Source organism: Azolla caroliniana, unplaced genomic scaffold (assembly GCF_043228905.1).
Source record: "Azolla caroliniana isolate FFs.n. ecotype wild unplaced genomic scaffold, voAzoCaro1.0.p SCAF_10, whole genome shotgun sequence".
Taxonomy (NCBI): domain Eukaryota; kingdom Viridiplantae; phylum Streptophyta; class Polypodiopsida; order Salviniales; family Salviniaceae; genus Azolla; species Azolla caroliniana.
Genome location: NW_028230445.1, coordinates 10,399,256 through 10,426,873, shown reverse-complemented (window position 1 = coordinate 10,426,873; position 27,618 = coordinate 10,399,256). Strand labels below are relative to the sequence as shown.

Here is a 27,618-nt window from a genome sequence, read left to right as displayed (position 1 = left end):
GGAGGAGCTGCTGACGGCCTACCACGACAGCCCTTGGGCCGGACACCGTGGAACCTGGGCCACGTTCGAGAAGATAAAGGGGAAGTACTGGTGGCCGGGACTGTACCGGGACGTGCATCGATTCGTGACAACTTGCGAGAGCTGTCAGATGCACTCCATAGTCCGACACCGGGACGAACTTCACCCTACGTACCCTCCGACCATCCACTTCAAATGGATGGTAGACCTGGTAACGATGCCGATAGGAGTAGGACAGATGCGGTATCTGGTCCTGGCTCGGGAAGATCTGACGAACCAGGTGGAAGGCCGGGCCCTTCAGAACAAAACGACTGCAGCCGTATGTCGGTTCCTGCTCGAGGACGTAATATGCCGGTACGGGTGCGTCGGGAAGATCGTGGCTGATCGCGGGGAGTTGGACGCCGAAGAGGCCGAGGAGCTGTTCGACCGGTTAGGGGTCAAGCTCTCGCTTGCCACTGCGTACAATCCGGAGGCAAATGGGAAGGTGGAGCGCGGACACGGACCGATCGTCAAGGCGTTAGTTCGGGCATGCGGAGGTCAAGTCGGGAACTGGCCGCGGCTACTGCCTTACGCGTTGTGGGCTGACCGGACTACACACAGTTCGGTAACCGGATTCATGCCGGCAGAGCTCATGTTTGGGCAGAAGCCGATCATGCCGATCGAACGTACGGTCTCCTCATGGGCAACCGTGGACTGGAGAGACGAGATGAGCCGGGAGGAACTGTTGACGGCGCGCATACAACAGCTCGAGCGGAGACCGGAGGACGTGGAGCAGGCTGCGGAAAAGCTTCGGGTGGCTAGGACGAGGAACAAAGCCCGGTTCGACCGGACGCACCGGCTCCGACCGAAGAAGATCGAGGAAGGCGACTGGGTGCTAGTCTATGACAGCAGCCTTGACAACCAGCACCGAGCGACACGGAAGTTTGCAAGAAGGTGGTTCGGGCCTTACGTGGTACAAAGCGCCAATGACAACGGGACGTACCATATGGCGGAACTCGACGGCTCGAGAATGGCGGTACCGGTAGCTGGGAAGCGGATCAAAACGTTCAAGAAGCGTCACGACGACGAGCCGGATCCGGATAACCTGGACCGGGACGACGGACGATCCAAAACCGAAGAAGAACCGACGAGTGGGGAATAAAGGCTGGACCGGTTTTCTCCGTCCCAACTCGATTTGGCGCATGCCGGTGGATGCGCGGTTAGGTGGGGGTGGATGTTGTGAAGAAAACCGTCCACAAGCGGAATCGGTGCACCAGAGTGTAGGAACCGGCTCTTCATGCACGTGCGCCTTATGTTGTACATAGGAGATCCTAGGCGGGCAGATTCGGTAGGTAGGAAGTAAAGGGGAAACGGCTCCTTCCTTGCCTATAAAAGGAGGGAGACGAGGAGGAGAAAAGCATCGCGGAGAGTCGAGGACGAAGTGCTGTCGGTTTGCGTGCGAAGGCTTCTCTCTCTCTCTCTTTCTGGTTGCAAACGCCATAGCTTCCTTCTATGCAGGTTTCGGGAGGCTCGCGCTGCTCTAAGGAATGCCCGAGTGCTTCCGGCAGCACCTCCAACCTACTCTTTCCCCTCTGTGCGTTTACGAGCAGGTATCGGCATCTGTTCGTCGGCCTGTTCGGTTGTAACCGACTTCGTGTTTTGTTGTCTTCGTGTTCTTGTTGTTTGTCTTGTCAATACATACATACTTTCGTGTCTTTCTGTGTCGCTGTCCCACTCGCGTCTTTGCGTCGAAGGGCCGTGTCCCTGTGAATCTACGCTCGCACATAGTGGGTCTCTTCTCTTTCTCTCTTGCTCTTCGGTATAGGACCCCCGAGGTCCCGCCTCACTCCACGCATCCGCGAGGAATACCTCGACACCGACTCGAAGAAGTCACCAGAACGAAACAGTGCTTACTGGGCAGCCACGGACCGAAACGGTTCGGATCGGCGAGCACAAGACCGAAAAGGAACGACGGCAATCTCGGCAAGTGAAGAGGAGCTAATGCTCATCACTGAGGAGAGTGAACTGAACCTTGCCAGCGATGAGATGACATGGGTGGTCGATTCTGAAGCGTCATTCCACCTGACTCCGGATAGAAAATGCTTCTCATCCTACTCGGCCGGTGACCACGGTCGTATTCGAATGGGGAATGAAGGTACATGCCGAATTGTTGGCATAGGAGATGTGTGGTTGACGACATCAACTGGATGCAAGATGTTGTTGAATGATGTCTGACACGTTCCGGAGGTTCGACTGAACCTGATATCAGCCGGTCGGCTGGATGATGAAGGCTACACGGGTAGCATCCAGAACGGTGTCATGAAGTTCAGCAAAGGGAGCTTGATATTTGCTCGGGCCCGGAAAGTCAACACCCTATACCTGTTGAATGCACGGCTATGTTCAGAAGAAGTGAATGTGGCATCCGACACTGCCAGTGAGTTGCGGCATAAGAGACTGTGTCACATGAGCGAGAAGGGGATAAAGAGGCTTGCCGATGACAACCTCATTCCAGTGAAGAACGTGCATCTTGAGAGGTGCACCGACTGCCTGGCCGGTAAGCAAAACCGGACCTCCTTCCGCTCAAGGCCACCGATGAGACGTAATGCACCACTAGAGTTGGTGCATATTGATGTGTGTCAAGTGGACACGAAGTCACATGCCGGATCGTAGTACTTCATGACGTTCATAGATGACTACAACCAGAAGTTGTGGGCCACACCATTGAAGACGAAGGATCAGGTGCTATCCGTCTTCAAAGAGCTCCACACGAGAGTGGAAAGAGAAACCGGCCGAAAGCTGAAGGCAGTTCGACCAGATAATGGATGAGAATACCGGGGGCAGTTCGAGGAGTATTGTCGCTCGAAGGGAATCCGGCTCGAATTTACTGTGCCGAAGACGCCGGAACTAAACGGGTTGGCCGAGAGGATGAACCGGACCATAATAGAGAGGGTCCGGAGTATGTTGGCGCATGCACAATTACCCAAGACATTTTGGGTTGAGGCACTGTTGACGGCGACATATGTGATAAACAGATCACCCTCAGTACCCTTGGACGGGGACACGCCGCAGAGATTCTGGACCTGGTAAGGAAGTGTCCTACCGGCATCTAAAGGTATTTGCGTGTCTTGTGTACGTGCATGTAGCTAAGGACCGGAGAGGAAAGTTAGATCCGAAGACCCGGCCATGCATATTCCTCGGTTAGGGCGACGATGAGTTCGGCTACCGAGTGTGGGACACGGTCGACCAGAAAGTATTCCAGAGTCGGGATATTATCTTCATGGAGGACAAGAGGCTCGCCGACTGGGAGTCGGAGAAGAAGATAATGAACTCTGAGTTGACCGGTAAGGAAAGATTTCGATTTGATGAAATGCAGTTCCAACCGGCAAGAAGCCGGTTAGCACTCGATGAACCGGCCGGTGACGGTGAGGAAACAAAACCGGCTGAAGAAGAAGAAGGAATAGGTGAAACTGAAACCGGACAAGACCCCGAATCGGATTCGGATGAAGAGCAAATGGAGGAGCCGGTTACCGAAGCCCAAGGACGCAAATATCCTCTCAGAGAGAGAAGGGCCCCCCGGAGATTTCCGGATCTAGAGCACGTGTTGCTAACCTATGAGGGGGAGCCAGAAAGCTTCGAGGAAGCTAAAAGTGACACCCATAGTCGCAAATGGTTAAGTGCCATGCAGGATGAGATGGATTCCCTGCATGAGAACCATACGTACAAATTGGTGGAGTTGCCGAAAGGAAAGCGGGCACTCCGAAACAAGTGGGTGTACAAGTTGAAACCGGGACATGCAGGCAACCCCCCGAGATACAAAGCCAGGATTGTGGTGAAGGGGTTCCAGTAGAAGAAGGGCTTGGACTTCGACGAGATATTTGGCCCGGTAGTAAAGATGACTTCCATCCGGACGGTGCTGAGTATAGCGGCAAGCATGGACCTCAAGGTAGAGCAGTTGGACGTGAAGACGACATTCCTTCACGGTGACCTCGAAGAGGAGATCTACATGCAGCAACCGGAAGGATTCGTGGAGAAAGGGAAGGAGCACCTAGTTTGCCGGTTGAAGAAGAGCCTGTATGGACTGAACCAAGCTCCCCGACAATGGTACCGGAAGTTCGACTCCTTCATGACCGACCAAGGGTATCACAAAACGTAAACCGATCACTGCGTGTTTGTGAAGAAGTTCGAAGGAGGCGACTTCCTGATACTCCTTCTGTACGTGGACGACATGTTGATCGTCAGACGGGACCAACCCAAAATACGGATGCTGAAGAAGGCTCTCAACCGAACTTTCTCAATGAAAGACTTGGGCCCAACAAGACAGATACTGGGGATGCACATCATCCGAGACCGGTCAAAGAAGCAATTGTGGCTGTCACAGGAGAAATACGTGACAAAGGTGCTTCAGCGGTTCAACATGTTAGAAGCGAAGCCGGTCGGATTGACACTCCCGACAAACTACAGATTATCCAGTAAGCAAAGCCCGAAGACGAAAGCAGAGAAGGCATGATGAAGGTTTCATATGCTTCTGCCGTCGGGAGCTTAATGTACGCAATGGTGTGTACTCGACCGGATATTGGATACGCAGTCGGAGTGGTGAGCCGGTTTATGAGCAATCCCGGCAAGGAGCTCTCGAACGCGGTCAAATGGATACTCCGGTACTTGAAGGGCACTTCGAATATGTGTCTCCGATTCGGCTCCGGTAAACCTCAACTTGACGGCTTTACCAATTCGGATATGTCGGCTGATGTGGATACCAGCCGGTCTACATCCAGGTATGTAATGACATATGCAAGTGGAGTTGTTTCGTGGCAATCGAGGCTGCAGAAGACGATTGCGTTGTCAACCACGGTGGCGGAGTACATGGCGGTTGTTGAAGCCGGCAAGGAAATATTATGGATGAAGGAATTCATCGGAGAGCTCGGTATCCGGCAAGATGAATACCGGCTCTATTGCGACAATCAAAGTGCCATCCACCTTGCTAAGAACGCAGCGTACCATTTCAGGACGAAGCACATCGAGCATAGGTATCACTAGATCCGGGAGCGAGTAGAAGATCGAGAGTTCGCGCTGACGAAGATCCACACGGCCGAGAATGGGTCATATATGTTGACCAAAGTAATGATACCCGACAAGCTGGATGCATGTCGGAAGCGGATCGGACTAGTAAGACATTCCATGCCGGAGTGAAGGGGGAGTTTGTTAGGAAACAGGTCCCTCTGGATAGGAAGTTGAGAAGAACCGTGTTGATGAGCAACTCGGCCGAAACCAGAAATCGTGGAGATAGCCAACCCGGAAGGCTAAACTTGTAAATAGTCGAAAGGTTACATTAGTATATAAGCACTTAGGCTAATCATGTTAAGTGTGTGCGTTATTGTAAAGTTACTGTTGACGAGGTTGTTGCCTCTGTAACTGTGAGAGTGAACGAGTGTGAGTGGAAGCGTGTGAGCTCCATAGCCACCTATTGGCAAAGCAGGATCTCAAGGTCATTGCCTCTGAGATCTTTGATTGTATTCCTTTCTCTCATAGTGTTCTGTTTCGGAGTTTGTGGACTCCACGTGGTTTTTCCCAGTTCGGGTTTCCACGTTAAAATCTGTGTCATTCTCAACTTCTGTATTCTGTTTTTCCTTTCCATTAGATTGACTATTATTCTACACACGAGAAACCGGTTGTGGCCGGCAACGATTTAACTTTCAGAGAGATCGGGTCGGCAAGGGCGTTCGGAAGGACCGATCCAGGAGGAAGGCATGAATGTTAGATATGGTGGATCGGATGGAGTCAGTGGTTTGGGGACACGTGGTGGACATGGTGGGCCAGATGGATCTGATGAATTGGGGTCAGTAGGAGCCGGCAAGGCAGTCGGGTGTCGGGACGGCGGAGGACCCGGTTGATCATCGTAGCCGAAATCTCTTGCCCTTCTCCTCTTGGCACATACCGGTGGATGTGCGGTTTGGTGGGGGTGGATGTCGTGAAGATTTTCGACTACGGTGTGAAACCGAGATGGAATGGGCAAGTCGGTGGTCTGCAACATGTGCACATTTACAATGTAAAATGGTGTATAGAATAAAGAGGGGAAATTTATCCCACATTGTAAGGCCCTTCCCTCCTTGGACTATATAAGGGAGGGGTCACTTGTGAAAGGGTTGCCTATTGTGAGTGAGAGAGGTATACCACTTAGGTCGAGGGGTTCTATTCGGTTTTAGGGTTTCTTCTAGGGTTTTCTTCTTAGATTTCTTTTAGGGTTTCTATGCTTTTTACTTTACTTATCCGATTAGGGTTTTCTTGCCGACATTTGGTGTGGCCTATGTGGCCTTGGTTGTAATCATTTTTGTGGACTCTTAATATAGCATGTTGATGTTTCTCGTCTTGTTGGTGTATCTTGCCTCCATCCATTCTATGTTTATGTGTTATTCTTCCCTCTCTCTTCGCCAAGCTTCCATTTCCCCCCTACTCCCTAGTCCAAGACCCCCGCGGTTCCGCCTTGGATCCTACACATACTCGCGGAATACCGCGACAGCATGAGACGGAGAGCTACGCAGAAGCGGCAAAGGACGCAAATTGGCGTGCTTCCATGGAGAAAGAGATGAACGCACTTGCGGAGAATGAGACCTGGGACCTGGTTGACACCCCAAAGGGTGTAAAGACAATTGGATGCGGGTTGGTGTACAAGGTCAAGTACAACACTGACGGCTCGATCAACCGATACAAGGCCCGGTTAGTAGCAAAAGGCTACGCGCAGCAACACGACATCGATTATGATGAGACGTTTGCGCCGGTCGCGAAGATGACAACCGTCCATATTTTGCTTGCGGTAGTTGTGGCGAAGGGGTGGCACTTACATCAGATGGATGTAAAGAATGAGTTCCTGCAAGGCGAGCTTGAGGAACAAGTGTACATGGTACAACCCCCCAGATTTCACTCCGGAATGAACACTTCGGTGGTATGCCGGTTGAAGAAGTCCCTTTACGGACTAAAGCAAGCCCCGCATGCCTGGAACACGAAGATCACGCAACGATTGCGTCGGATGGGATTTGCGACATCCAAATCGGACTCTTCATTGTTCGTCCGGCAAGGTCGACTTGGGCCGGTTAGTATTTTACTTTATGTTGATGACTTGGTCATCGCCAGCGTTGACCTAGATGAAATTGACCGCGTAAAGCTCCCGCTTGCAACATCATTTGATATGAAGAACCTGTGGGACCTTCATTACTTTCTCGGGATTGAAGTGATCCGAACCCTCGAAGGCATACTGATCAGCCAATGGCATTACATGTTGAGTTTGCTCTTCAAGTTAGGGATGGCATACTGTAAGTCTGTCTCAACTCCTCTGAACAGAACCGTGAAGCTTCGCCCCGACTCCGGAAAGGTGTGCGAACCGAAAAGGTTCCGACAGATTGTCAGAAGCCGGATACACTTGACTATCACCCGGCCAGACCTCAGTTACCCAGTCAGCTTGATTAGTCTGTTCATGGCGCGGCCAATTGAGGAGCACCTTCAGTGCGCACAACGTGTACTCAGGTACGTCAGTGGAACTAAGGACCGGAGACTACTATGTCGAACCGGTACTATCGCGCAGCTAGTTGGCTATACAGATGCCGACTAGGCCGGAAACACCGGCGATCGCGGATCCACATCCGGATTCGCGTTCTCCCTTGGGAGCGTCACGATCGCATGGAGTAGCAAGAAGAAACCGACAGTTGCACTACCAAGCACAAAGACCGAGTATCAAGGAGCGGCTATCGCAACGTACGAAGCCATATGGCTGAAGTGGCTACTTAAGGATCTGTACGTGGAGGTGTTTGGTCTGACGACGATCTACTGCGACAACCTCAACAACATCCAACTTGCAAAGAACCTCGTCTTTCACGGCAGGACTAAGCACATTGAGGTGCATTACCACTTTGTCTGCGAGCATGTCCTCTGAGGTGAAATCGAACTTCAGTATGTTCCGACGGATCGGCAGAACGCCAACATATTCACCAAGCCCATTGGTCTAGGCAAGTTGCGGTAATTCTCGGGTGCGCTTGGGTTGTGGCACCTCGACGTGCCGAACTTGAGGGGGAGAAAAGTCCCCCAAGACCACGGAAAGGAGCACGAAAGGAGCGAAAGTGACCACGACACTAAATCGGATGACGAATTCGATTTAGTGTCGGCTGAAGTAACCGAAGGCGGATCTGCGGATGAGTCCGGAAGTGGACGAGAGGGCAGCAACTGAAAGAAAGAGTCGGAGCCAGCCAAGCATGGGGGAGATGAAGCCAACAAGGGCGAGAAGATATTCCGCGAGGGAATACATTTGGGAGTTAGTGTAGGAGCTCAGTTATGAGCATTGAAGTACGTGTCAGTACTTCTATCAGTCCATATGGACTTGTATAAAAGTGCTCTCTGAGCACATCCTATGTACAGAGTTTTACACATTATTCGAATTCTGTTTTTCTGTCTATTTTTCCCTCTCTATCTCTCCCGCGTAGATTGTGTCTTAAGCTCTCCATTAAACCTATTTTTCTCTGTCGGTATTCTGTGTATCGTATAGCTTCCACACTTAACATTTCACACTTCTCCTCAGTCTCACATTGCCACGTTGGCCGAACTATTGAGGTCTTCAGAACCGTTGTGGAGGATCCTTCTCTGGCCTTCTTCCCTTGAGGCTACCGACCCGTGCAATCCATCTTCGTGTTGTACTCTCCTCCCGACACCTCCGTGTGCCGTGTAACCCCGACTTCGCCTTGCAAGAGGCTCTGTCCACCGTCCTCCATCGCCAGACATCGCTTGTGCCGAACCCCGGTCTCCCTTCACGCACGCTTCGTTGAACCTTGCCCAGCCAAATCGTGCACCACCCACTTGGCCCCCATTGTTCCACGCTTCTGCAACCGATTCGACGCCTTCTGCTCACTGTCGTCCCCTCGCCCCCACCAGCTCGTTATCTCGGGCTTGGTTTGCCACTCCGACTAAGCCGCCGAGATCTCCGAAGCGGGTGTGGAGGATCCTTCTCCGGCCTTTTATGTTGTTTCCGGTCATCGGCCCGAGCAGTCTATTCCGCGCCCAATTTTTGTTTCAGCACCTTCGTGTGTCGTCTCGATCCTTACTTGTTCGGCACCGCCCGTGTTGAACACCGACCCATACCCATGCCTTTACCTCGGCCCTCAATGGCCATGCGCACATCTTTCGTTCCGCTTCCGGGTGTGCCCTTTCCGGCTTGGCACAGCACTCTCCACTTTGGTGTCCTTGGTAGCTTTCCGCATTGCTACCCATGCTGGATCACCCTTGTCCATTTCGGCTCACCTGGGCTCCGTAGTCCTTCGACGCCTTGGTCACTCGGTGCCTCCGTTGCTGCCACCCTCGTCCCCTCGCCACCACCGTCCATCTCCCTCGGTCTCATGTTGCCACGTCGTCTGAACTGTCGGGGTCTCCGGAACTGATGTGGAGGATCCCTCGCGGGCCTTCTCCGTCCAAGTCACCAACTCGTGCACCAAGTGCGTCTGTTCTTCGTCCTTCTGACCCTGCCATTCGGGTCCGCTTCCGGTTTGTGGCCACGTCACCCGCCTTATACCTCTTTCCACTAGTTCAATCCCTTTTCTCGGATCCCGTTCACCTACCACCACCGTCCATCTCTCTAGGTCTCACGCCGGTTCTCGGGCCGACTACCGAAGTCTCCGGATCAGTGTGAGGATCGTCGTAGGATCGCCCTATCCGCACTCTTCTACCCCGTATCTTGGGATCTCTTTCACCTGCTGCCACCGTCCATCTCTCTAGGTCTCACGCCAGCTCTCGGGCCGACTGCCGAAGTCTCAGGATCGGTGTGAGGATCGTCGTAGGATCGCCCAATCCGCGCTTCTATCTTGGTCTGACATCGGCTCCCGATGCCGACCGCCGAAGTCTCTATCCTAGTGTGAGGTGAGCCATAGGACCACCATTCTGCCCCACGCTCCGTCCTCCGCTTTCGCCACTTGCATTGGCCATGACCTCCGCGTCCTCGCCGCCACTTTCCGTCTCTTAGGTCTTCCGTTGGTTCTCAGATGCAACCACCTAAGACTCAGGAACGAGTGTGGAGGACCCATACTTCAGTTAACCACCTCTACCGTTTCTCCCCGTCGTCGTCGATCCCCTCCGTGCTCGCTACTCAGCCCTTACATTGCCATATTGCACGCTTCTCGTTCCGCTCTTTGTTGTGTATTTCTTTGGGTTAGCACACATTTTTCCCGACTCCCGAGTCGGTCCCCTCCGGTTTGGTGTCCTCCGCATCCTTCAGTAACGTTACTTCGCTCCGAGGAACACCTTCTTCACCCGCTTAGCCCACTTGGCCTCCGTTGTTCTCCGCATTTTGGCCCGGTTTCGGACAAACGATACATGCCCGGATCGTGCCCTATCCAAATCGGAATGCCGACCGAATCGGCTCCCAGTCGGGCCGACTTCTGACTCCACTCCCCTCGGCGCCGCCTCTCGTTTCTATATTTCACTCCACCGCGGCTCTGTCCTTGACCTCCTCCTTGCCGCCTTCCATCTCTCCGGTCTCACATCGACACCCGGGCTCGACTGCCGAAGTCTCTGGAATCAGTGTGGAGGGCTCTTCTCCGCATCCATCTTTGATCTCGCAACCCCCACCTAGGCTTGCTTCTCCAATGTCCGGAGTTTCGGGCAACGGTCTCTTTCCGAACCCACGATCGTTATCTCCCCAAATCTAACCTTATCCTTGGTCGGTCTTTCTCCGCAAGTCGAGAGGGTGTCGTGCTCCGCACCCTCTCCCATGGTACCATTGTACCATCCTTCGGCCTCCACATGGGCCATGTCCGCCTCGTCTAGAAGGCCGACTAGCTCCGGATCCCCGGAATCCGACCACATGCCAGTTATCTCCTCCTCTTCCTCGATCATCGCCTTCAGAGCCTCGTACACTTCCCGGACTAGGGCCTCGACATCGAGCTTCGCCGATCCTTCTTGTTGCGTGCCCACTTCCTGCTGTGAAGACGCGTCGTCACGCATTATCTTCCCTTTACCTTTCGTGAACCGCTCCTCATCCAACCATCGGCATACTCATTCAACTTCCGACCGGTCCTCGGAAGGCCATTCGCTCCATCGTCATCTTCGAGCTCAATTCCAATGGCCTCCCGTTTCGCTCGGTCAATCAACCTAACGAACAATAGGACTTTGTCCACCCCCACCAGTCTTTGTTCCCGCTCCAGGAGCCGAGCAAGTCGTCACTTGAACTCTCCGAACGCCTTTGTTGCGCCCAGGTGGGTCTTCGCTGATGCAACCCACTGGTCGAAGTCATGCCATCCCCGGCTCTTCGGCCGTCCTCCGTATGCCTGCAAGAGCGCCTCTTCGAAAGCCTCCCACGAACTATGAGCTTCTCGAAGCTCCTTTACTTCCACTTGCATACGGATGGCGACGACCCGACAGAAGAACTCCAACCTCAACACCTCTTCTACGCCTCGCACCTCCATTTCCGCATTGTAGGCTTCCAAGTAGAACAGGACTTTGTCCCCGGTTAAACAGCCGACTATTTTGACCACGTGCTCAATAGCTTGTTGCACCGTGTCTCGTCTCATCGTCACTTGTCCAAACTCCATCACCACTTCAGCCACCATCTTCGTGAAGTCTTCATCTTCCAACTCCATCCTCCCTTGCCACCCTTTCACGTCAGGTTCACCAAATATGTCGCAGAAATCTGCGAGTATGTGTCGAAAGGGGGCGGGACCACAAGGGTCTCGGACGAGGAAGAGATGGATGCCGGGACACCAACTCTATCCGGTCTCAGCGGCACCAACTGTGCGCAAACCGGAGTGATTCTGAGCGCGTACCGGAGGCTACCGAACATGAGAGAGGGAGAGAGAGAGCATACGAGCAACACCAACTCAACGCACGCTACTTATGTACAGAAACGGAAAGAAGAAACTCCGAAGACACAGACACAGACATAGACGCACGGAACTTCACTTATGTATATTTACAAGAGTGAGATACAACTCCGGCTTTGAACCAGACTAAGGTAGGTTAGGTTACAACAGCAGTTTGTTGCCAAGCCGCCGATTAGGGAGCTCTTGGGCTCGTCGCGCCGAGCGGGGTCTTGCACAGGAGATAGAGCAAAATCGAAAACCCCTTAGGACATACAATCTCTTAACCGGACTAAACCCTAACTAGACACGAAGACTCAACCCACATGATGACAAAGAAGAAGACCTAGATGAAACCCTATAGAAAGTAAGTAAGGGAGAACAAAAGAAAGAAAGAAGAGAAAAGCTACGATACTTTAGACCTAAGTGGTATACCCTCCTAAGTCAAAATGGGCAACCCCTTTACAAGGGAACCTCCCTTCCTTTTTATAGCCCAAGAAGGGAGTGACGTGACAATGTGGGATAAATCCCGTATTACATGGGAGTCTCTATCACAACTTAACTCCTATTTGGAGCCATAAAGGCACCCAATTATCTTTACACATTTTTACAAGGGTGTGTGCCCACGCCGCACACCGTTGATATTCCCATTAGCCCCGGTTTTCTCACTATGGTCGTGAATTTCCACGACACCGTGTAAGCACCCGTTTTGGTGCATCCGGCTTTGTTTCACCGTGTAGCCGGAACTTCCCACGACACCGCGTCGTTTATCAAAACGACTACACACCCTCTTTCTTGAGAATCGATTCGTAAAACTACAAGATCAAACGATACGGAAAATACACAACATATCCAAACAAACGACACAGTACACAGATATTTACATGGAAACCCTAAAATGGGAGAAAACCAGGGGAGAGGAAAAAACTTCACTATACAACGGATGTCAAGGACAGAGATTACAACAATCTAATTATGAGTGTGTCAACCACACAAGGTTCTTAGTGTCTATTGTTCCGCACACAGCTATGGCGCCGCTCTCTGTCTCCTTCTCTCTCTCTCTCTCTCTCTCTCTCTCTTACGCACAGCTCACACTTTCACGTCTGTTTGCACTAGATGTATATCAACTAATACATCGTATGGGCTATTTACAATTGTAGCCACTACTACATATCATTGATTATTATGATTACTATAATAATAATAATCTGTTCAAACAATCGACTTTCTATGTTGACCTTCGACTATCGGCTATCGGTTGTCGGCTACTTCCGAACAGTCAGTTCCTCCCACTAGAGGGACATATTCCCAACATTCTTGACCACTACCCAGTCAGTCATCAAGCCTTTGTTCGTCTCCAGGAGGAGACCCACCGCGCAATTGAGCGAGTCGACCGATTTGATGAATAACAAGACCTTGCTCGTATTGAGCACGGTCCAGTCCAACGCCGATAGCCACGCAAATCGCTTCTCTAACTCCTGGAGAAGCACCAATGTGTTCCTTCCCTTTTTGGGGTGCTTGACCCATTCCATGAACTCCCTATTTGACAACTGGAGCAAGTCATTCAGGTCATATCTTTCCAGGAGCCGCTCCTGGAACTCAGACCAGTTATGATTGTCGGCTTGTACCTTGACCACCTCATCGTGGATGCTCGGTGAAACCACTCGGGCAAATCCAAGGAATCACCTGTCCTCCAAAATATCCCGCATTAACATCTCGGCATGTAGGCCTCCAAATAGTTTGAGACGTCCTTTGCATCAAACCGGCCTGACACGCCGACTATAGTTTCTATGGCTCTACCGAGCTCTCTCGAACCTTCACGAGATGGTCCACGACGGCCGCCATTGCTTCTGAAAGCTCACCCCCTCTCATCTTGACACTCCTTTGCCGACCTTTCATGTCAAATTTACCAAGGATGTTGTGGAATTCCGTGTGTACGTGTTAGATCGGGCAGGACCACCGGGGCCTTGGACCAACAAGCCTAAGTAGTGACTATCCGACTTGATTGTTGGATGTCTTAACAAAGAAAATGGGCTCATAAAACTTGTATCCGATCCAGCTCGGGTGCCAAATTCCGGAGGAAGAGCACACAAGCTCGAAGACTCAAGAGCTACCAGAGAACGAAGGTGGGAGAATGACACCACCTAGAGGCCAAAACAGAGGAAAGAGTGTACACCCAACACAAGAAGAGAGACAGATACCATCAACCAAGAATAACTTAACAGATGGGGAAGAATACTACCAAACTCGGCCGGTGACAGAACTACGAAACTCTGCACACACACACACACACACACACACACACACATGTGACCCTTTGGGTAGCCACACGGGCTTCCTACGGGAGCAGAGACCTCACCTTCCCTAACCGAATGCACAGAGCAGAAAACCGACAACTCAGAACACAAACCGACAACACCTTCTCATCCAAAACGATGGATCCTTAAAACGGCCTTCCTTCCCTCCTTTTATAGTTAAAGGCAGTTCGGTTACATCAGCATTCATGACGACCGCTTCTGTCAGCGATTCTCTCCCCCCGATTTCCTTCCATCAGACACTTTATTCCCCTCTTTTTATGGAATCTTAAAAGTACCTATTTAAGTTACACTGTCTCATACCTATTATACTCTACTTATTTACATTTGTTTTATACAAAGACTCTTTTAAATGCATCCGTGCACACCCCCATTCACACGCAGTCGGCCAAGTTTCTCCTTATGGCCGGAATCCTCCACGACACCGCGCAATGAGCAAGTCGTCGACATGAAGCATATGCCAAAGTTTTACTGGGCCGAAGCGGTCGGGGCAAGCGTCTACCTGCAGAATCAGACGTCTACAAATGGAGGAGTGTCACCACATGAGTTGTACTTCGGGAAGAAGCCAAATCTGGGACACTTAAGGGTGTTCGGCAACATTGTCTATGTCCATGTGCTGAAAGAGAAGTGCATTCTCATCGGCTACTCGGATGAGAAAAAGGGTTATAAGTGTTATAACCCCTGAACGGAAGAGGTTTGAGTAAGCCGAGATGTCGTTTTCGACGAGTCGGCTTCGCGGTACTTGCCTTCACCTCTTAATCGTGACAACTCCATTCTGAATTCTGAGGATGAGGTTAGTGAGGCTGAAATGCCTCCAAAAGAAGAAGAATTTGGCACTCTAGAGGAGAGTCTGATCTCATTCCAGCTAAGTGGGCCGAATGAGAGATTGAGTCGGAATAACCAGTCTAATGAGGAGCCGATGAGTAGTGGAAACTCAGTTGTGTTGTCCCTATGTTGAGAGCCGAAGAGACAGTTCATGTGCAAGTAGAAGTGGAAGAAGAAGATGTCGGAATTCGACTCAGGTAGGGAAGAGTCAGATCGGAGTGAATCCAACTCCGGAAAGCATGAAGATAACCTCCAGAGAAGAGGTCGGAGTCGGCCAAGAGGGCCATCAAGTCGGCAGAGCAAAAATTGCATCGATCTACCCACCAGAAGAATCTCGTAGTTCAGTACGGGTACAACAATTATATGGCACATCATTATGCGTACATGGCGAAGGTGGCAACAATGCATGAGCCAAAGAGTTACGTAGAGGCGGCCAAGGATCCAAATTCGAAAAAGGTCATGGAGGAAGAGATGCACACACTCATGAAGAACAAATCATGGGACTTGGACGTACTAAAAGGGGTGAAGCCGATTGGATGCAGAGGGGTGTACAACGTCAAGTACAACACCAACAACTCCGTCAACCAATACAAGGCCCGGTTAGTGACGAAAGGCTATACGCAGCAACAGGGCATCGACTACGATGAAACATTTGCACCGGTCGCGAAGATGATGGCCGTTCGTGTCTTGCTAGCGATAGCCGCGGCAAAGGGGTGGTACTTACATCAAATGGATGTAAAGAATGCATTCCTGCAAGGTGAGCTTGGGGAATAGGTGTACATGGTACAACCCCCAGGATTTCAGTCCAGGATGAACACATCGGTTGTTTGCAGACTGAAGAAGTCCCTCTACGAACTCAAGCAAGCCTCGCATGCTCGTAATGCGAAAATCACACGGCGACTGCGTCGGATGGGGTTTTCCACGTTGAAGTCGAACTCTTCACTTTTCATCCGGAAAGGTTGGAGTGGGTCAGTTAGTATTTTACTTTATGTTGATGATTTAGTCATCGCCGGTGCCGACCAAGAAGAAATCAACCGCGTCAAGTCCCAACTAGCAGCATCGTTCGAGATGATGGATTTGGGGGACCTTCATTACTTTCTCGGGATCGAAGTGATCTGAACCCTCGAAGACATACTGATCAGCCAACGACATTACGTGTTGAGTATGCTCTTCAAGTTCGGAATGACGGAGTGCAAATATATCTCAACTCCTTTGGATAGGAATGTGAAGCTTCGCCCCGATTCCGGAACGGCATGCAATTGGAAAAGGTTTTGGCAGATAGTCGGAAGCCTTATATACTTGACCATCACCTAGACGAACCTTAGCTATCTGACTGGCTTGATTAGTCAATTCATGGCGCATCCGATCATGGACCGTGGAGCACCTTCAATGCGCTCAACGAATACTCGGGTATGTAAGCGGCACTAACGATAGGGGATTGCTGTATCGGACTGGTACTGTCGAACACTTGGTCGGCTACACGGATGCCAATTGGGCCGGAAACGCTAATGATCGCAGGTCCACATCCGGTTATGCGTTTTCACTTGGAAGCGCCGCGGACGCCTGGAGCAACAAAAAGCAGGCGACAATGGCACTGTCGAGCACCAATGCCAAGTATCGAGGAGTGGTTGTCACGATGTGCGAAGACATATGGCTCAAAAGGTTATTGAAGGATGTGAAGGTGGAGGTGTCCAAGTCGACAACGATCTACTGCGACAACCTCAGCAACATCCAACTTGAAAAGAACCTCACACATTGAGGTGCACTATCATTTTATCCGCGAGCAAGTCCTTTCCGGTGAAGTCGAACTTGTTTATGTTCCAATTGATTGGCAAGTGGCCGATATCTTCACCAAACCTATCAGCCTGGACAAGTTGCAGCAATTTTCGGGCATGCTTGGTCTCCAGCACCTCGATATGCTGAACTTGAGGGGGAGAGATGAAGCCGAAAAGGAGGAGAGAGATGATGTCCGGAAAGCCAAATCGGATGACGAATTCGATTTCGGACCGACTGATGAAGTCAGAACGCTCGAATCGGCTGAAGAAGATGTGAGGACAAGTGGAAGAAGGTTGCGTGTTCAGCTTTCCGGATCGGATGTTGAATTCGATTTCGAACCGACTGATGAAGTTTGAATGCTCGAGTCGGTTGAAGAAGCCGAGGATGTGAGGACAAGTGGAAGAAGATCAACTAAGCGGAGACTAGCCAGATGCAGGAGGAGCGGCCACAAGAGAGAGCCAAAACTAGAGCCAACCAAATCAAGGGGAGAAAGAGCCAAGAGAGGCGGTAAAGTCCGCAGAGTCAAGAAGGACAGAGCTGACCGGAAGAGGAAACCTAGCACCAAGACATGGGTAGATGTTGTCAGAGGCCTAAAAGAGGACGAATCGGAGACTGCCAATTCGGACGGGAATTGGAACGAATTAGAGACAGCCAATTCGGTCGAAACGTTCGATTCGGAAGAGCTGAATCAATTGAAGACCAAGTGGACGAAAGGGAAGCCGAAGTCGACAGGTCAAGGAGTGCCAGTATCGCGATAGCGAGGGAGCTGACTTGGGCCAAGGGAGCAGACAAGCCGACCAAGAAGATCGACTTGCGCGAGACTGGATAGGTCGACGTGTGCGAGCAAGGTGGGAAGATGCCAGGAGGAGTCGGAGGAAAGGACCGGCAGACACTAACACCACGATCCGACCTCAAGTTGAGCTTGAAGGGGAGTGTTGAGCGGACAAGCTCAACATGATCCAAATCGGTGTCCAGAACGAAGAGCTAGATCGTAATCCAGATCGGTGTAACCGGTAGGCCATTAGAGGCCTACGATCCTAGCCTAGTACGTAGGCATATTAGATTAATCAACCCTTATATTAGATTAATCAACCCTTAGAACCCTAATAGTAGATTGGAACTAATTAGAAAAGATAGATCGAAAAATCGTGAATCACACAAGTATAGTATATTAGATCAATATTTAGAAAACCCTAATAAAACCCAAGAATTAACAACCACAATACATCTTTCTCTCCCCCTCTTATAGTGATGGAAGAGGCTAAGTATAGCTTACCACATGGCAAGCATCATGCTTTTTCTAAAGTGTTCATGCACACTAGATGTGCATGAATCGTTTTCTATCATGGTTTTTTTCTTCTAATTATAGTGCTCATGTGCACTAGATGTGCATGAGTAGCTTTTTCTATAAAGCGTTTTCTTTGACTAAAGTTTTATGCACGCTACACGTATGTATATAAGTAGCTTTTTCTAGAATTTATTTTTGAGGATAAGCTTTTTTTAATATTAAATCTATATAATTATATTATTCATGATGATTTGGTACAAAGGTAAGGTTTGGGTTTGTTTACTTGGAGATGTAGGGTTCAAATCTTATGTTGTGCATGTAACGTATATTTTAGTATTTTCTTCTATTTCTTTATTTTAATCAGGTACTCCGTACATTTTTCACGTATTGTACGAAGTACACTACAACAATGTCCCTACATGAAACTAGACTACAAAAAGCTAGGCCCCTTCTATATCATCGAACGAATCAACCAAGTCGCCTTCCGATTAGCGCTTCCCCCAACATTCAGGATTCACAATGTTTTCCATGTTTCCCTTCTCAAACTCTACCATCCTTCTTGAATTCCGGGATGACAACCTCCTCCACCGCCACCCGTGGAATTGTCAATGGGGGAGGAGCGAGTTGACCATATCCTCGACTCCCATTGCGTAGTCAACAACTTCAATATTTGGTCTTATTGAATGGTTAACCCATTTCAGATGCCACTTGGGAACCAATTACACATATACAAAATGCTCCGAAGCCCTTTCAAGATTTTCATCAACAATACCCACAAAAACTAGTCACAGGTCTTGGGAGGCGGCCTTAGAGGGCTATGACATATATATATGAAGTTAACTAGATGCCAAGTGAAACATAAGGGTTGAACCCATGACCTCCTGGTCTCCATTAGGCAACCTTACCATCTAAGCTACATCAAAATCCAATTTGATTTATTGTAGATTGAACACAATAAGTTTCCTAGCTTGCATGCATCGTCATGCATTCTCTATTCCTACATTGCATGCATACCTCCAACTTCTTGTACAAATACTCAGGTGCACCTTGATTCTAATCAAGGTGAACAACACTGGTTATGGAAGCATAAGTTGAGTTCTTGTTCTCTTTCTCTTGTCTATTCTCTCTCTTAGTACTTAGTCTCGTCTTGGTTTTGCTCTATTCTACTCTTCCGTGACAACGGCACCATCAATCGGTATAAGGCCAGACTTGTTGCAAAAGGCCATGTGCAAACACATGGAGTCGATTACAAAGAGACAATTTGGACTATACTCACACTTGCAGCAGCCAAAGGATGGCACCTTCGTCAAATGGACGTAAAGAACGCCTTTCTTCAAGGAGAATTAGATAAGGAGGTGTACCTGGTACAACATCCTGGGTTCAAGTTGAGCACACACCCGAAAGAGGTATGCCGACTCAAAAAGCCTCTATATGGCCTCAAGCAGGCACTTAGAGCATGGCACTCAAAGGTAACACAATATCTTCATCAAATCTGCTTCAAGATGTCCAAATCCGACAATTCCTCATTCATCCTAAGTGACTCCAGAGGACAATTATTCATTATAATATATGTTGACGATCTTCTCATTGGAGGAGTGCACCTAACAGATATCGGTCACATCAAAAAACTCCTCTCCAACCGATTTGAAATGAAAGATATGAAGGACCATTACTTCCTCAGTATAGAAGTAATATGGATCCCAACCAAGATTATGATCTCCCAACGGCACTACATCCTCAACTTATTGTGTAAGTTCAAGATGATTGAGTGTAGATCTCTGGCCACCCCTCTCGATCGCAACCTAAAGTTAGATGCTGACTCGGGGACAAAAGACTACGAGCTGACTCACCATATGCAGATGGTAGGAAGCCTAATATACCTCACTATCACCCAGCCCGACCTCGGTCCTCAATTACCCAATCGGCCTCCTTAGCTAGTTCATGTAGACACCCCGTTATACTCATCTAGATTACGCTAAGCGAGTGCTACGATGAATTATGACATTCTTTACAAGTCAGCAACACCTATTCGACTCGAAGGGTACACAGATGCTAATTGGGCCGACTATAAAACCGACAGACGATCCACCTTCGGATTTGTCTTCTCCCTTGGTAGCGGAAAAATATCCTAGGGCAGCAAGAAGCGGCCAACAGTTGCACTATCAAGCACAAAGGCCGAATACAATCGCACTATCAAGCATAGAGGCCGAATACAGTTGCACTATCGAGCATAGAAAACGGAGTGAGCCAGCCATTAAAGCCAAACCCGAAGGACATCATGAAGTTGGAGCCATATACTAGTCAAGACCCAAGTAGACTATCCAACGACCAAAAGTTGTGTTTGGAGGGGCGTGTTGAGAATCAAACTCAACTTCTCAGAGTCGACACAAGGTAGATAGAAAAATCAGAAAACTGTATACACAAAAAAATGATAACCAAGTACTTACAAAGAGGAGGAGAAGGTGCTTATGTAGTCACCTTCTCTCCATACTCTCTTACTACAACTACCTCTTGGAAAAGAGGTGGAGACTTAACTACCTACTAACTATGAGTCATAGGAGTTAAGTTCTATGACACATTAGTTATGATACAAAGTGGTGGGGTGTTTACACACTTTTATGTCACATAGAGATAGAGGATGAGTACCACTTTACATGCAATTGTCCAACCTATGCCGAGATAAGGGCAAAATACCAAGACATACTTGGTTCGTCTCCCACCCTCCCCAAACTATTAGATACTCTAGATATAAAGAAATTAGGCAAATACATTCTAGAGCTAAAACAACACAGAGAGAATAAGTTACAAAATGTTGACAATAATGTTGCTAATGATCACGAACATGTAACAAATGAAGTTTTTCAGGAACATGAGGAGACAACGAATGCCGACACACTTGCACCACTCGGCCTTTCCATTGATGAGGCAGAAAACCAGAGAAGAACCAGACGTCCTCGGGTGTCGGGTTTCAAAGCAACTCGACGTGATGTGGAAGCAATATTGAAAATAAGGGAACGTGAGCTACACCGCCTAGAAGCCATGGCTAGGGCACTCTCTACATTGGAACCCACATCAAGACCCTTTGACCCCCCACTTCTTTTCGAGAGGCTTGGGTGGAAATAAAATTAGGCTTAGTGTATAGTCACTTTCGAGTATACTACATATTGTACATTACTAGAACTCTTTTAGTTTAAGTTCTATTTTTTACTGAATTTTATTTTAGTTATGATGACTAGATAAATACTCTTTTGTTGTAAACCAATTGTCTCATGGGCCAAATTTGGCCTTAGAAGACGTTAATATATCTTTCTTACAAAACCATATTCTTTGCGGAACGGGGAAATCGTACACATCCATACATGTTAGAGCCCATACCGTTATCTGGCATTCGAACCATTGCTTCCATGCGACTTAGCTCACATGCATTGCGATGTGAAACAGGGCGTTGGGGTACAAGTGATGAGAGTGGTCGGCTATGCACACTTTGCCCTAAACAAGTTCGCGAGTCTGAGTATCACACTTTGATACAATGCTCTGCCTTTGATCATATTCGACCATGCTTTCCACATCTCTTCGATCGAGCCCAATCTTTGCATGAATTCCTCTCACAACCACAATGTGCACTCTCGATTGCAACATTCATTGGTAAAGTTCTTGAACATCGAGAGTCACTACTCACTTTCACACGTATCACGTGAAATGTAATATTTTTGGTCTCATAGGTCATATTTGATCTCCGAAGACGATAATATAATCTATCTATCTATCTATCTATCTATCTTACATACTCACATATCTCTTCCGATACAAAGAAGCACACTCAATTCTTTACAGGTTACTTAGAATAAATTTCAAACATTACTATAGGACCTCTCTTTCTCATCAACTACATGTTTACATTGATACAAACCTCTATCATCATTGAATTGACACAACTTGACAATCTATCAACACATGCAATAGTTCCCCTAAACTACATGCATGTTAATTGATGTGATTGGCATAGTCAATGCGCCAACATTACCAACAATTCCAAATGGTCATTTCCTACTACGGTATGGCATGCCAAATCAAGCGTCTTTGTTGAACATTTTAAACACCACATAAAGTAGTGGATGCAGAAGTGCAATCGCGAGTCACGGTGAGTGTGAATCAATATGACTAAATATAATGATTCGTAGTTTTTTATTATTGTAAGGCATATGTTCACACTCACAACTGTGGATATCTATTGTCTAGAATTTCATTAAGGAGGATGTAAAACATGGAAGACAATGAATATGGAATCGTGGTGGCAATTAGCTAATGGAAGTATTCCACTTAAAATTCCTCATTCTTCATGTGGTTGAACACTTGGTTGCCTCATAGCATGAAGGGCTCTCTTATTTTTGTGGGTGCCATCATGTAGTAGAGAGCATTGTAATTCCTTGCTGCAAAAGGAGTTACTTGTCTCTTCATGATTATTATGTTGGCATGGAAAGGATAAATTGTGCTCCTAGTTTAATTGCTTGTTTTATTTGGGGGTAAAATAGGTGGGAGATATAGTTGATGCTAGGCCTAAGAGATCTTTTCATTTTCTTGACGCATACAAATTGTTATTACACATCTAGCTCAATCATATGGGGTTTAACAATGGGTTGATTGGCATGATTTGATATAGAGGTATATGGGTTACTTAGAATAAGATTCAAATCTTACCATATGATTCCTCTTTTCTATCAATGTGGGTCTAACACACATCAAGTTGATATTGTATCAACAACATTGCAACAGGCTTTTGACCGCTGCTCAAAGTGATCGATCGGTAGAGTCAAAGGCTGAAAACATGAACGCCACCAATTCGAGAGGGTCGTTTCATATTGTATCATGGCATCCCGGGTAACAATCGGCAACTGTTCGGTTCGGTTCGGTTCGAGAGGGTCCAAACCGAACCGTTTAAATTTTTTGAAACCTGAACGAAACCACGAAACCGTTAAACTTTTTTCAAACCGTTAAACCATAAAAATCGCGGTTTTGTGGTTCGGTTTCGGTTTTGGTTTTCAACATAGGTCAAATTTTAAAATTTATTAAAATTAATAATATTTCATTATTTTAAAATTGTAAATTTTTTAAGATGTTCCTAAAATGTGAGAATAAGGTCTAAAAATAAAGAGATTGTTTAAAAACAAATTTTTAAATTTAAAAAGAAGAAGAAGAAGAACCGAACCGAACCGTTCGTTAAGCCACGGTTTCACGGTTTGGTTCGGTTCATCTATCCATCCATCCATCTATCAGATGTATGCATATGTATGTATGTATGTATGTATGTATGTGGTGCTTGACATTCTTCTTCTTTTTTTCCAAAAATGGTGCTTGACATTCTTAAGTCAATGATGATGCAGCACAAAGGAAATCAGAAAACACTAGGATGATGTGGGCGAGAAGGCCGTGGAGCCGAAGACGGCAGGAGGCATGGCGATGGAGAAGTGGAGGAGTCCACAGTAGTTTTAGTAGCAGTAGTAGTATCCCCAGAGAGAAGGTGGATTGTGTTGTGGTGGGTGCTGGTGTGCTTGGCTTGGCTGTAGCCAGAGCCTTGTCCATGCCCATGCCCATGCCCATGCCCATGCCCATGCCTACGCAGAGTGGAATGGGAAGAAGAGAAAGAAGAAGAAGAGAGGTATTGGTGTTAGAGGCTGCCTCCGACATAGCCACGGGAACCAGCTCTCGCAACAGTGAGGTCATCCACGCTGGCATCTACTATCCTCAGCCCTCCCTTAAGGTATGCTCATTCAAACTATAGGTCTGCCAAACGCTCTCTTCTCAGCAAACAGAGAAGAAGAACCTATGTATGTAGTCTAGTGCAATGTATCGCATCTTGTTGTATTGTACTGTATGTAATCAAATTACATGTATTCTCGATATTGTATGTATATGAAAATCTTCTTTGAATGCAATATGCGAGCTTCTCAAGCAAAAAAAACATATGCATGTATGCACATTCCCTGTTCCATTTATCCATTGCTTTTAATGTATGTATTGCATATGGGGTTGCATGTCTGTAATTTATGTACTACACCATGCTCTATGTCTACCAAATGCTGTGTGCTTTTAGGCCCTGCTGTGTGTTGAAGGTAGAAAGGCGCTCTATTCCTATTGCCGGGAGCATGAGATTCCTTTCAAGCAGCTTGGCAAACTCATCGTTGCCACTGATGCTCGCCAAATCCCTGCTCTTGAGTCCATACTCTCTCGAGGACGAGCTAATGGTGTTGACGATCTACGCTCTCTGAGCAAAGAGGAGGTATCGGAACTGGAGCCTAATATAAAGTGTGTCAAAGCAATCTTGTCTCCATCTACAGGAATAATTGATAGTCACTCCTTTATGCAGTCTCTACGGGTACTTACTTACTTGCTGCTATTCATGTAAGCTGCGTTTGAGGTGTCATTAGGTTTGTTTTACATGCGGATGTTTTCTTTGCATTCCTTGAGTAGGGTAGCTAGATCAGCACAATATGTTTACATTGAGAATACGACATCTTTGCTTGATAATATATATATATATATATATAGTGTGTGTGTGGTATGCTGGATAATATATTTCTATCTGTATGTATATATAGTGACTATAGAAAACCTCAAAGAAAATACATGTATGTATACTGTAAACACCCCCCTTTTTTCTGAAGTGCGCGTCAGAATGGAGAATCAATAGGTGACTATACAGAGGCAACAACATACTTGTAAACATAGAAGCACGAAGAAATAGTTGGAGACTCTGTGAATGTTCAATTTGGGATACTAATGATGCACTGGATAACTCTTTGTGTGATAACGTTCAAGCTATACATAGTAAAGAGATTCCACCTAATTTCTAAGGGTAGACAACTAGCACAGAGAATTTCCCACTAACATTATTAAAGAAGAAAACAATGGCCAAGACACAACCAAAAGGCTTGTTCAATGTGGAAATCAGGATAGGGTCCAAGAGTCTCAAATATCCCTTAGTTGATGCCAATCAAAAACACTTACAAGGGCTAGAGCTGAGCAGTCAACACCAAGGAGAAGTGTTACGCTGCTAGATCTAAGGATCAGCCGATGTTCTCAGCAGTGTTGTCAACCTTCATTGGGATTCTAGGATGAGGTACTCTTGAGATTTGCTGGAGAAATAATGCAATAAGGGCATCATTTAATTAAAGTAGGGTTGATGTTTGGATAAAGCTTCAAAGAATATAATAGATAGAAAACACTGATACGGAAGTCATACTTGTAATATCAATCGAAGACAGCTTTGCTATGTATGCATGATTTAACTGGGGGACTTTTTTCCTGCAAATGAGGTGGCAGGCTGCTTCGTTAGGCAGCATTAAGTGGATAATTGACTCTAAAAAAGTCCAATCTGGTGTTACTTTTGAGAGACATTGAAATAAGTCTAGCGGTATTTGAGACTGAAATTAACGAGGATCGTATGACACATATTTGTTGAAAACTGAATGCTACCATATACCATGTGTGAATGAGGTAGCAGACTTCGTCTATACGCAGCAGCATTAGGTGGACGATTGATGCTAGAAAAGTCCAATCTGATGATACATCTGACAGACAATGAAATAGTTCTAGCTTTATTTGAGCTTGAAATGATTGAGGATCATATGATATAGATATTTTCTGAAAATTGACTGCTGTCATATACGACATCTGTTAATATTGTTATACATTCAAATCTTCCAAGGCTTATTTTTAGTCAAGTGCAATATGGAAGAAAGACAATGTAAAGCATGGTTGCATGAATTGTCACTCGTTGTAGATTGAGTGCTATACTTCATGTAATTCACTGGTCTCATGAAATCAATGGGTTCTGTTGGACATGCCATTTATAGTTATCTATGCTACCTCATGTCGTAACTGGGTTCATTTAGTCATGGTGGTCCCAGATGTAAGCAATTCATAATTGATGGATTGTACTAATAAGGTAGCAAGGTTTTGCAAATAGGGTAAATCTCATACCTGATTTTGATCTTTTCTGAAATCTCATAAGCTATTTTTAATTTGATTTGTGCATTTATTGAATCAGGCAGACGCAGAGGTGCATGGTGCTACATTCGCTCTCAACTCATCAGTTACCCATGGAAATGTTAGTGCTGATGGCATAGAATTATATGTTTGTGATACCGAGGCTCTCAGATCTAAAGATGTATCTCATCAACGGGATGATGCTTCCAAGATAGTACTATGTGCCAAGACTGTTGTTAATGCAGCTGGTTTAAATGCAATTCTGCTCGCGAGATCATTGAATGGGTTCCCTTTAAATGCACTCCCACCTAGTTTCTTTGCTCGTGGTTGTTATTTTAGCCTTACTGGAGTGGATAGACCCCCTTTTTCTCACTTGATCTATCCTATACCAGAAGAAGGTGGCCTCGGTGTACATGTGACATTGGATCTTGGTGGGCAAGTCAGATTTGGTCCAGATGTGGAGTGGCTTGACACAGCTGACACAGCAAAAGCCTATAATCTTGAGTAAGACTCTTCTTTTCTCTCCCTCTCTTTCTCAGTTATTGTAAGAAAACGGCCTTCCCAGGTTAGGTGGCTACAGATGCATACCATTTCTATTTATAAACAGGAACTACAATCAACATAACATGATCCATGTTGAATGCTGATGACAATGTGTGTGGGTGCAGGTATGATTACAGAGTGGATCCCCAAAGAGCTGAACGGTTCTATCCAGAAATCCGCAAGTATTATCCTTCACTGGAGGACGGGATGCTGAAGGCTGACTATGCTGGTATACGGCCCAAAATCTCAGGCCCTGGGGATCCATCTGCAGATTTTCTTATTCAGACTGAAAAAGATCATTCCATTCCTGGCTTGGTGAATCTTTTTGGCATCGAGTCACCAGGCCTTACAGCTTCTCTGGCAATAGCTGATAAGGTCATTGCTGTTGCATCATGAAGAACGAGATGATACTTGTTCACACAACCTCTTCAAAATAATCTTGCAAATCTCGACCAAATGTAGTTTCGTGAGAAACGGTGTAGATTTTGAATCAGAGGTATTGTTCGGTCAGATGGAACACATCACCGGGGTTCTAAATATGTGGAAATGTCATGCATGCAAAGAAAATGGAAATAGGCAAGGACACAGTGTCACTCCGCTTCCCATCTTGATTATGAGTTACAATAACAAGAAGACGAGTTTCTTGATCAATATTGCAGTAATAAATAAATATTGACGAGGGAACATATGAAATGCTGAAAAGAATCAGACTTTGTTTGGTTCCATGCTACTAAACATGGGCATGGTCTACAAGTAATCACTGTTTTTATGTATATGGAGGTATGTCGTTTGCAATGCTGGACATTCACCACTGCGTATTTCCCAATCACAATCAAATTAGATAATTCTAGTTTTTTGAGACACAATGTCACAACCTACGATGAGGTGGAAGAGTGATTGAAGCTGATTTTTTGAATTAGGCAATGAGGACAACTATATGCCCAAAGCGCAAGGTGATATACCAATGGCTTCTTTTACATGATTCCTGTCCAAAAACCTATTGGTTCCTCCAATGTTCGTAAATAACCCTTGTCATGGGGCGTCCATTAAAAGTAGTGATAATGTA

General features: G+C 47.2%; 1 protein-coding gene across 2 annotated transcripts; it reads left to right on the top strand.

Annotated features, from left to right (window-relative positions):
* Window positions 1–23,387: 23,387 nt before the first annotated feature.
* LOC147859016 (FAD-dependent oxidoreductase family protein) lies at window positions 23,388–27,203 on the top strand. 2 transcript variants are annotated; one of them, XM_087326085.1, is made up of 4 exons: window positions 23,389–23,781; window positions 24,115–24,396; window positions 26,071–26,513; window positions 26,678–27,203. In XM_087326085.1, the coding sequence occupies exons 1-4, from the start codon at window positions 23,431–23,433 to the stop codon at window positions 26,946–26,948; spliced, it is 1,347 nt and encodes a 448-aa protein (XP_087182211.1). In that variant the 5' UTR covers window positions 23,389–23,430; the 3' UTR covers window positions 26,949–27,203. The 2 variants fall into 2 exon arrangements, with proteins under 2 accessions (XP_087182212.1, XP_087182211.1); XM_087326086.1 differs by lacking the exon at window positions 24,115–24,396 and having other exon boundaries at window positions 23,388–23,781.
* The last annotated feature ends 415 nt before the right edge of the window (window positions 27,204–27,618 follow it).